Source organism: Psammomys obesus, unplaced genomic scaffold (assembly GCF_907164565.1).
Source record: "Psammomys obesus unplaced genomic scaffold, mPsaObe1.curated_primary_1811, whole genome shotgun sequence".
NCBI classification, from domain to species: Eukaryota; Metazoa; Chordata; class Mammalia; order Rodentia; family Muridae; genus Psammomys; species Psammomys obesus.
The window spans coordinates 7569660-7581422 of NW_026590062.1; the positions used below are offsets into that span (position 1 = coordinate 7569660).

Consider the following 11763-nt stretch of genomic DNA (forward strand, 5'->3'; position numbering starts at 1 on the left):
CGGGCCTCCCGCGCGGGCCTCGCGCCCCGGTGCCCGCGAGCCGCCGCCCGGCCCGGCCCGCTCCGACATGCCCCGCTCTGGCGGCCGGGCTCGCGGAGGACCATGACCGCCTCGGCGAACTGGGTGGCGAACGGGGCGAGCCTGGAGGATTGTCACTCCAACCTCTTCTCGCTGGTGAGTGCGGCGGGGCGGGGGGCCCGGGTTTGGGGGGCGCGACCTCCCCGCCGCGCAACTTTCTCCTCCCGGAGCCCCGGCGGCGTCGGCGAGCGCGGCGCCCGGCGCGGACGTGCGTGTGGAAGTCGGGGCGCTGCGGACGCCGGGGCGCGCTCGGAGCGCCCACCTCCGTGGCAATCACACCCCCCTTCCCCTCCCCTTCCCCCGCTTTTTTTTTTTTTTTTTTTTTTCCTCTCCTCCTTCCCGAAATGTGGAAGAGGCTTAGCTCTGCCTTGTGCGGTCGCCGGCGCCGGGGATCTGCAGGCTCGTCCTCTCTCCGGATCGGGGATCGGCTGCCCGCCCGCGTCTGCCTTCTGAATTTCCTTAAAAATAAAATAAAATAAAATAAAATGAGATGGGATGAGATTCCACACTGACACCTGCGATTTCGCCCGAAATCAGTTGATGGGAGGCGATCGTGTCCAGGGAGAGGACTCCGGCCGCCGAAGCTCGCGCGGTTGTAAACACGGACGGACAGCCGCCCGCCCGCCTCTCGGGGCTTACTACGCCGGAGAGCGGGAGAGCCATTGCTCGCAGCCCACGGAAGGTGGAGGGAGCTGCCGCTCCTCGCTCGCCTCAGCTGCCTTTAAAAACTGTTTTCTCTGCCCTCCCAAGGAACACACACACAGACACACACACGCAGGCACAGGCACAGGCACACGCGCGAGCAACAAGCTGGGCGGTTTGATAACATCGCTTTATCTGCCTTTGCCTCTCCTCTCTCCGGCTCTCGCCTCTCTGATAATTGACAACTTTTGCTTTGGAAGTGCGTCGCCTGCCTTAATCTCGAACGATTTAGGGTGTCAATTGTTCTCCTGGAAGCCTGGCACCCGACGACGGCGGCTCGAGTCATCGAAATTAAAAATGTATAGGGCTCCAGCAACTCTTTCCTGGCGGTGGCAGTGACATTTGGTGGTAAATGCCGTCTTTGCTTTTTATTGGGTCGTATTACCTAGCTCTGAAAACATTCGCGTTGTTAAACCTGGCGCTCAGACTGATAATGGGAGTGCGTGGTCTTTAAATACGCGCTTTGTGCCTGAGTTACTGTGTGTGGAGCTATGTGCCCCGGAGAGTACGAATTTGTTTAAATATTGAGCAAAGATTTGTAAACAGATGTAAGGCAATTATGTTTCAAGCGTAGAATATAATTGGGAAATTGGTTGAACGGCTTATTTAATTTAGCCTTAAAAACTCAACTTATTTTAAGTTGTGTGCCGGAATTTTTTGGGGGTGTGTGTGTGTGTTTGGGGGGAACTCTGCCTTTTAGAGAACATGCATTTATTGCAGATTATTTTCTGGAACCCCTGCTGTAGATAGAAGCTTTATTTCCTCTCAGTCCTTGTTTACACTGGATAAATAATTTAGTGTTCAAATTGTAATTAGTTACATTTAATTATGGGTGGCATAGCTGCTTTTTCTCCCCTTGGAGACTAGTGGAGAAATACTAATTCTTGCCAACTTTGGAAGTGTCATTTTATTTTCATGCAGATAAAGAAATCAAGCATGATTTTGGCTTACAAAGGCCGAATGACAGTACCTGGCTTCCACTAGTGTAAAGCAAGCTGATTCCCTTCCACCCTGGATTTTAGGCAGAGTCTGAGTCTTGAGATTCAGTTAGAAGTTGGGGTTCTTCCTTTTACTGCTGTGGTAATTTTCCCTTGATCTTTTGATGTAAGGATAAAACTACTTTTGCCTCCTCTCCTTCTCTCCCACCCCCCCAACTTCTGTTGTCTGTCATTTAGTGTTAGGTTCAGGGACCTTCATAGATCAGCAAACATATTGACTAGGGGGTATTTAAAGCGGTTTTGTTTGGCGCCTGGGTGATCACATTGGCACTTTCACAGGTAATTAAAATAACCAAGTCAACCCATGTTAGTTCGGGAGAGCCCCGAATTACCAGGCACCATGCTGAGTCGTGGTGCAGGTGTGCATGCGGCTAGTTTACAATACAGTGAGTGGTGGGGACAAGTGAAAGACCATTGGGTGCACGGCCTTTCCTCGCCGTCCTCAGCTTCAAGGGGGATGGTGGGGAGATGGGATGTTTGAGAGTCGTTGTTGAAGATTCTGGCCTAAGGGCTGCATTCTGGGTGTTTCTCCTCTATCATCTTTATACCAAAGAGTTAACTTTTGAATTTAATTTAAGGTGCAATTAACTTTTTTAGTAACCCCTAAGCATGCAGAAATGCTTAGATTGTTTTTAAAATATAGAACGTTTATATTTCTTGATACCTGGAAATGACTAAATGCTGTTCATAAATTTTTAAAATTGCTTACTTACTTTTATTTTATGTGTATTGATGGTGTTTTGCCAACATGTGTGTCTGTGTGAGGGTGTTGGGTTTTTTTGGAATTGGAATTACACACCACTGTGAGCTGCCATGTGGGTGATGTGAGCTGAACTCTGGCCCTCTGAAGAGCAGCCAGCGCTCTCAACCCCTAAGCCATCTCTCCAACCCTAAAATTTCTTAGAAAAAAACCCAAACTGCCAAGTCTTTTTTACATGGTTCTGAATTGAGCAAGCTGTCATACTAAGAATTCATACTAAGAATACATTGCCTAAAGAACATTACAGAATAGTTGCATCCAAAGGAGAGACGGTCATCACCTTTTCAAACTCATGTTTTGTGTCAGGCACTTAGCATGTTATACTTCTGAACACTGGCCTGCAGTTTGTTCTGAGCAGAGAAGACTTACCATTTCTGGAAAACGTGCCCACAAGCTCCTGTTACCGTGGATAGAGGTGCAGGCTGGACTAGGGCTGTGTGGGAACAGTGACCCACAACTTCCTGTTATCCTGAGGCCATCGCCAGGGTTTAGCAAAAGCTGGCTGAGCAGTCAGGCACCTTTAAGATTTGTGTTCCTAGTCTTTTACTGAGTTTGTTTTCTGATACTGCCTGGAGCCCTGTTTCCTACACTTTCTTTTCTATCTCCACCCCCTTCCTAAGCTGTGAAAGGCCATTGGACGCATATGGTATAGGTCATTGTGCTGTTTCTTACTCTCACTACTGTGAGATTTGTAGCCACTGCAGGAAATTCATGCCTGGCTGGGCCTTTGTGACAAAACTTTTCTCATGCTGTCTATCAAGTTTTGGGGTGACTCTTGGTTTATTCACTTACTTACAGTTGAGTTAAGTGCTCAGTCTTCCTGTTCGGGAAATGTAACATTGTATCCTGTGGGAGGGAAGACACGTTATAATATCCAGATGGCCAGTGTATCTTTTTGTTTTTCTTTTGAGATAATGTGGAGAAAGTGACTTTGTGCCCTTTTGGCTAGACTTAATTATGCTGGGCACTGGGACTTGAGGGAGCCTTTTCTAATTCTTAGATGTTTGTGCCACATTCATACTTGATTTGCTTAAAATCTCCCATACTATAGGTTAATTGAGTAATGGTGTCAAATTCTCACTGGATTATAACACATGTACACATTGGTATTTAACCGCCTACTGAGGACTATTCATTTTATATTTGAAGCTTTTAGGGGAATTTGTTGTAGACCTAATTTTCTTTTGTCTTAAGAGAATTATTCCTTCCCCCCTACCCCCCAAGAAAAGGAACATGGTTGTGAATGTTGAAAACTTGAGCTGCTGGGAACTTAGAATCCAGTGGGAGGACTGCCAAATGGAGATGAGGAAAAGGAAAATTTGCTAAGGTTTCAGAGTGCTCAATACTGCACACAGTTTGCCCCCTACCCTAGTCTGCAGTTTTAATATTTAAAATAAGCATACATTTAAAGCATCTTTTTCATGATGGTTCATTTTCTTTAATGAAAATATTTATGTTATGTCGGTGTGTTTTCTGTTTAGCATTTGTTGTTAGTGGCACATGGTGTTATAGTATTTATATTTTTAATGGCAATAATTGCTAGCCGGTAATGGTTGCCATATTAACCTCCAATTGCTAGTAAATATTTTTAAGCACATAATAGACAGCAATTTAAGGCAGAGTGTAGCAGTTTACTGGACCGTTTTAAAGAGCCATTTGTACGTGTGATGAGTTCATAATTTAAAGAGAAATAATGTACCTGAGATCTGTATGTGCCAAAGGCTTTGGCATGCTTTTTGGGCAGCAGGCTGGGCCCATTGCTTTCTCTTTGTGACGAGAGTGGGCAGGGGTGTGTTCAAGACAGGAAGTGTTCGTGGAGTGTGTGCAGGCACTTTTGTAACTTGTCATTTTGTTGGCCTGCTCTGGTCATTTTGCCATGAATATGTTAGATTTATATTGAAAAAAAGTCAGGGCATTTCTTTAAGTATCATTAACTTATAGTTGTGGCTTATATTAATTAGTATGGAAAATTGATCTTTTTTGTTCACTAGCTAATTTAGCCTAGTTAATTGTGAGCTAATTGTATTCATCAAACACTTTCAGGATCTATACCCTGAGATGAATAAAGACAGAATTGCGACGGAACTCTGTCTCAGTGTATACAGGGATGCTGTAGATTATCTGAATTTTTTTTTAATGAATAGTTAATTCAGTTATCAAAGTTTGATTCAGAGGTAGTCTAGATATATTTGAAGCCTTTGACTTATTTTTCAAGAGAAGATCATGTTATTTAAGCGATACAGGTAGTGATTTGCATTCCTGTGAAAGAGGATGATATGTTTATTGCAGAGGAGCTAGCCACTGAGAGAGATTAGATAAAGCTTATGAAAATTAGAATGTGGTTGCATGGTAGGTGTGACCGGTGAACTGTGCTGTACAACCATTTATGAGAAACTCGCCAGCATTGCCGTTAGTGGTCTTTAAGAGGCGCTGTGTATGAACGTGCTTGATAGACTGTGTGTGGTGCCTGTTTACCAGAGTCTCTGTTTGGTCATTTTAGAGATAATGTTGTTGCAAAGAAAGAACGGTTAGGACATAGCAAAGGGAATTAGTTAGACAGTGTAAATTAGACAGCCCGTGGGAATAGCTCCCTCCCAACAAAGCAAAAATATAAGACAAGTCCACATGCATTTGCCTCCTAGGATTTTTGTAGAGTTTTAGAATTAGAGACTCAATATTTGTGTTTCTGGAATGTCCGGCTTTCCCCTATTGACTGCTGGATCACATTCTTCTGATCCCATTCAGATTATTCCCTTTTATGCTATATGCTTTCATTGTTTATTTGAAAGATTTGAAGGTGTTAGCTTTGTTCTGTTGAGAGAACTGACTTCATTACATAGGGGAGGTGATATTTCATTTATCTTGGTAAATATGGACATAAATGAGGACTAGTAAATTCAGACTCATTTGCATGAATGAAATATACAAGCCTGCCCAATTTTTAGGATAGGTGCTTATGTACATCAGCATAGTCTTCTGTCTTTGCTTTAGTTGATTGAAAATAACTGTGGAAGTTTTCTTAAAAAGTTGTGGTCTGTTGCTTTGGGGAGGTTTCCTCTGCTCCACTGTAGTTACTGTATTTAAGGCAGCAGTGAGGAGACGGCCCTTCCTAGCTGCTGTGGTGGTCACTACTGGAACCCTGCTTCTCTGTGTGCATGTGTTGGTGATGTTTGCTAGACGTCTCCTTGAAGCCAAGGAGAGTCTTTTAGAGTCTGTTTGGAGTCTAGTCTAAAAGCCCTAAGATGACTGCTTTCTTTCCAGCCGAGTGTTGGGAGAAATGAGTTTTCTCAAGGAAAATGTTCCTTTGCTGGTGTCTCTGCCCTGGTTTATGGTGTGTTTCTGAATGTTTAGTTCTCATTCTGGGGGAATTGTGGTAGGATACTCTTAAAGCTATATTTACATTACTTTGAAGTAAAGCATACAGCTTTCTGCATTTTGTTCCTTTTTCAGTATAGTGAAATTCCATTACTGTTAAAGAAACTTCCTGGTTGATTATATGAAATTTCACTTTGGTATTATCTTGTATAGACTCACATTGTAGACCAGGCTGACCTCAAACTCAGAGAGATTGCCTGTCTCTGCCTTCTGGAGTGCTGAGATTACAGGTGTGGGCCACCATTCCTGGCTATAATTTATTCTTAATTTATATCAAATCACTGTATTAATAGGACATTTGACATTTGATCTAAAAATTAAAATTGAGGAAAACATTTGTTTAAAGTAAGGTAGATAATTGTGAACAAGATTTTGGTAACACCAGTGACACTCTAACAGCTTGTTAAACTTTAGGAAGATGATTATCTGAGACAGGCCTCCACTGTGTAGCTGCAGCTTGCCTTGGGGCTCTGGGTAGGCTCTCTGCCTCTGCCCAGGAGTGCTGGGGTTACGGCTGCTCCCACACCAGGCTCACTTGTTTAAAAGAGTCTGTTCTAGTCTCACTCCTCTCTGAAGCTTTCCCTCATTGCCATACACGGAACTAGTTGCTCAGGTTCCTGCTCTTCCTCTGAGGAGGAGATGGAGTTTTGTAGGGAAGTGACCCTGTTCACAGTTACCTGGGTGCTGTCCCTGCACTTAGGCATTCATTCCCTGCTATTAAACAGTTCCCTTCATTCTTCAGAGGGGTCCTCATACTTGTTTGGGTTCTGATTGGAAATATGCTATTAAAAAGTTTTGAGCTGGCTTGGTGGCACACTCCTTTAATTCTACCATCCAGGAGGGAGAGGCAGGTACTCTCTGTGAGATTGAGGCCAGCCAGGGCTATATAGAGAGTTACAGATGGCCAAGGTTATATAGAGATAACCCTGACACGCTCTCTCTCTCTTCTTTCTCTCTCACACACACACACATCCCACCAAGCTAGAAAACAAAACCCAGAAATTAGAAAATAACTTATATGTTTAGCTCTGTTGTCTGAATTTCCTTAGCGAAGCTGAATGCGCAGTGGTTGTCGATATCCTGGATTGTCTAACCTTGCTGAACTGTAGTTTTGTAACCCTTTGGGAATTAAGTCTGGGCCTTGACCCAGAGTCCTTTGCTTTTGTTTTTCAGGTTGTGCAGGGGGCTTTTACTCAGCTTTTAGTTATAAGGTCACTTTTCATGAGTCCAGTAAACAGCCCAGTAAAATGGGCAGTGAACTGGAAGAGGGAAGCAGCGCTGAATTTAATTTTTTTTTTTTTCCCCAGTAACGAGGCAAGTCAGGTTGGATACAACTCATGAACTTAGTGGAGATACAGAGGTCAGGATATGTGGAAAAACCCTTTTGAGTACATTTTATTTTAGACAAGGTATCCCCTGGCTGGTCTAGAACTCACTGTGACTCAAAGGGCTTCTCAGGTGAGTGCTGGGATTTCAGGTGCGCTTCCTAGGCCTCAAACCAGGTAGGCACCCACCTGGAAGGCTGAGGGGAAGCCTCAGCTTTGAGCTTTTTTGAGGGAAGAGGGGATTGAATTGCTCACCAGCGAGCTGTGACTGAGAGGAGAGACTTGAAACCCATCTTTGCCTATGGCTTTTCCTTTCACTGTTGTATGTCTGTAAAGTGTTGGAAGATTTTGTGCCTGCTCTGAGCTGTAATTGGGGAGACTAGAGATTGAACCGTGGCTCTTACTTGGTATTTGATGGGTTACTTCCTTGGCAGCTCTAAGGTGCCCTTACCTTTGTTGAGATTGGTCTCAGGGAATGTCAGAAATAGGACCTGATAAATTTATTGTTTTTCTCAACACTGAATCACGATTTGCCTGCTGTGCTGATTTCCCTATTGCTGTTTTGAGAAGAGAGGCGTAGTCTGCCGAGTTTCTGATTGCCATTTAACAACTTGGCAGTATCTCAGAGCATTCCGTTGTCACTGAAGGAAGGACCTCACAGATCTATAGACTTCCTGTTAAGCATGCTGCCTGTGGAGAGAGTGAAGTTCACCATGGAACTAGAAATTACCGTGCAGGTGTGCTCCATATCCTAAAATATTAGAAAAGGTTCATTTGAAAGTTTCTCTTGGGGAGGGCCCTCCCTCCCTGGGGTTGCCCTGGTGTTGCCGGCCAAATGATGCCTGTGCTGCACTTAGTGACTGGAGTTAGAGAGTCACTGGCTTTCCTAGCATTTCTCTGGGGACTGATCCCATGGTGGGCATTTGCTGCTTTCCCTTAGCCTGTTGTCTGGGCTGGCAGAGAGGCAGTCTTGACCTCCTCCTGTGCCTCAGGCAGTGGGAGTGTTTGTCTGTAGTTGGGGGCTGCCCTCCCCCAGGTCCAGGAGAGGGTTGTTGGCTGGTGGATGCTTGAAGGGTGTGGAGAGGCCTTGCTGCCGAGTGCATAATGAGCAGCGGGTTCACAGGGCGGGGTGGAGGCATTTTTCCCTTGCCTCCCTGCTGGCACCCTCTCATTAACATGTTGGAAACATTGGCAGGTTCTCTGATGTTATCAGGAGAAAAGATTTTGCTTCTTTACCTTTTAGCTCTTCTATCCTTAGACCATCTGAGAGACAGGCTTTTTGCTTGCTGTTTTATGTGGTAAATGAGGACTTCTGAGACCGAGGGAGATGAAAGGGATTTGGGGGTGAGATTGGATGGGATAGCCAATAAACTAATATTTAGAAATGTTAATTTTTTTGTATGCTGTGTTTGAGAAATTTAGGACATGTATAATTCATTTAGGAATAATGTACATCAGAAATGATTAAAATCTAGCTTGCACTTACTAAAGGGCTAAGGGTCTGACGCACAGGGAAAAGACCTACATGTACGATTTAATTTCTGAGATGCTGTATGTCAGGCCCAGAGGGAGCTGCATGGACTGTGTGATGCCTTGAGGCTGGAAAGACCAGAGGGGAGCTCTGTACCGGCCCTGGGAGGGTCAGAGGGTAGGCTGCGGCTTGCTGGGGAGTTCTGTGGGGCTCAGTTCACAGCTCTTAAGTTTGCTTAGGAGACTTTGCTGAGGTGGCATGTAGAACACTCTAGTTTATGGCCCTGCTTCTTGGCTTCCTTTTAAAACACAGCATCAAAATTTACTGAGGTGGAATTTTCATTAGGTGGAAAATTTGAAGTGTGGGCAGACCAGTTTAGATTAAGAAACAGTGATGTTAAAATAATCTTGAGCTTTCTAAAATAATCCAGTTCTGAACTTTAAGGAAACAGAGCATTGTGCAAAGTGTTAATGACTAAAGTGACAAATATTTCAGAAACTGGACAGACGTGAAATCTTAAATGAGCAGATGGGACACGAGATGAGAATGGGAGATAATCCAAGATGATATAGAAAACTATTAAGAGAAATGAATTGAGGAAAAACAAGTGTGTTAAATGGTATTACACTGAATATGTGTTTAAAAGCCTTTCTAGGACTGCTCTCTTCCGCAGGCAAGTCAGACTTCTTGAGCCTCGGGAGCCACCTTCCTTTAGATTCTGCTCGGTTTACACAGTAGTTTCTGGATCGTGATTACTTCTCATGGAGTGGCCCTGCTGCTGTGGGTAGGTTTAATTCATGAGTGTGTGTTCTTGTATGCTTTAGGTAGACAGTGAAATTGGTTTTCTCTGACATGGAAGTAAACAGGGTGGGTAATCATAGTTCTTAAGGGCAGTCATGGGCCTGGAGTGGCAGCTGAGGCTTGCTGTCAGGCTGCTTAGTGGTTAGTGACAGTGAGGGTGGAATCTGTCCTGGAGAGCTGATGGATGTTGGCCGTGAGCCAGCCTGGGTGTCATGAGGGAGTGGGAAGAGCCAGCTCCCGAATGGCAGGGCTGCTTTTGTAGATTTGAAAGCATCAGAGAGACAGGAAAGGTGGAGACATAATCTGGTGGGTTAGCAAAGTCCTCACTGGCGTGCCTGGAAAGGGGCATCTTAGAGATAAAAGATGGATGGGTATAAGAAAGGACTAAGTGTGGAGGAGGCAAGGCTTTAGTTGGAGCTTGAATGTGCCCTGAGTCCAAGGAGCATACTGTTAATTTTATTTTTAACCAACAAAATCTTAATTTTTTTTCTGTCTTTTAAAATTACATTTATTTGTGTGCATGGAGTGAGGGAAGTTGTGAGAGTTGCTGCAGGAAGACAAAGGGCAGCATGTGAACATCGGTTCTCTCCTACCTTTTGAGTCTTGGCAGCAGCACCATTACCCACTGAGACATCCTACTGGCCCACAAATAATTTATTAAATTGTAACTTAAACTTTTGAATATCTGTGCTACAGTGTCACTGTAAATGATGAGACCTGATAGACCAGGGTCAGATGGTGGGGGAGGAGGACCTCCCCTCTCAGTGGAGGGGGAGGGGCATAGGAGAAGAAGAGGGAGGGCTGGGGCTGCAGCTGGGATACAAAGTGAATAAACTGTAACTAATAAAAAGAAAATAAAAATTAAAAAAGGAAAAAACAATCTCTTTTGTCCTTTGTTTTGTTTTGTTTTTGAGACAAGGTTTCACTATGTAGCTGTGACTGTTCTGGAATTGATATGTAGACCAGGCTGGCCTGGTCAAGGAGCTCTGCCTGCCTCTGCCTCCCAAGTGCTGGGGTTAAAGTACTCTACCACTAAGCCCAGCTTGATAAGCTCTTTAACATTTTTCTTTAATAAGTGTCTTAGGCTTGAGCACAACCCCAGGGGAGCTTGGCTTTGGCATTGGCACGCAGCTGTGGGCATTGGTAAGGAACCCTGCCCTAGATGGAAGAAGAGGATGGGGTCCTACATGTTGTCTTTATGCCTCTGCAAGTGTGTGAGTCACGCTTATGAGTTCGTGTGCACGTGTGCTTATGTGTGTGTGCGCATACAATGAATGAATTCCAGGCCTGCTGGACTCTTTGCTCTTTCAAGCCCTGAGTTAGTGGTGGAGTGACCTTTGTTTTCAGTGGAGGTGGGCAGTGATTAGCCTGTATATTGAGCGCATTCGGAGGGCTGACAGGGATCATAAAATACATCTCAGAAATAAAGGATGTGTTATACATAATGGTGCATGGCTTTAATCTTACCACTGGGAGGCAGATACACAATGAATTCCTGTGAGTTTCAGGTTGTCCAGGGGGTTATGGGGCGATCCTGTTAAAACAAACCCCAACTCCCCAATTTAAACATTTTCTCAGTTTTAGGCGATATAGATGGTTGCGTGTGAAGTTCTCTTTTGAACGTACTTTCTATATTAAATCATGGAATTGAAATCCTATAGGCATGTGATTTAATCCTAGAATAATAGATATTTTAAGGAAATTTAGTTATATAATAATTACTGTAAACAAGGGTATAGGTATTTTAAAATTAAAAAAAAAAACCCGCATTTATCCATTTTGTGTGTGTACCCATATATATGTGTGGAAATACGAAGAACTCGGGAGTCCTCTCCTTCCACCATGGTTATGGGGATTGAACTCAGGTAGTCAGACTTGCCAGCAAGTGCTTATATCCATGGAGCCATCTTGCTAACCTATGTCGATACCTAAAAAATTAGATTCATCTAACACCTGACCAGCTGATCATTTAAAATTTATACCAGAACACAGAGCTAAACACTGTATTTATCCTACCACCTGGAACTGCAGGTGCTTAAAGCTTAAGGCACTCAAAGCAGTTTCAATACAGTGAGTCATTCTACACAGATTGACAGGTTCCCAGGACTCTGTTTATGGCCTGTGAGACGGCCCAGGTGCTCAGGACACTCGCCATATATACCTGATGACCCGAGTTCCAGCTTTTGGACCCAAAAGTTATCCTCTGACACACACACACACACACACACACACACACACACACACACACACACA

At 44.3% G+C, this 11763-nt stretch overlaps 1 protein-coding gene across 3 annotated transcripts in view; it reads left to right on the forward strand.

Annotated features, from left to right (window-relative positions):
- The first annotated feature begins 20 nt into the window (after positions 1 to 20).
- Med13l (mediator complex subunit 13L) overlaps positions 21 to 11763 on the forward strand; it is a 221437-nt gene continuing 209694 nt past the window's right edge. For all 3 annotated transcript variants that reach the window (XM_055605858.1, XM_055605859.1, XM_055605861.1), the window contains exon 1: positions 21 to 174. In XM_055605858.1, the coding sequence (XP_055461833.1) occupies positions 103 to 174 (72 nt within the window). In that variant the 5' untranslated portion in view covers positions 21 to 102. The remainder of the gene's footprint in view (positions 175 to 11763) is intronic.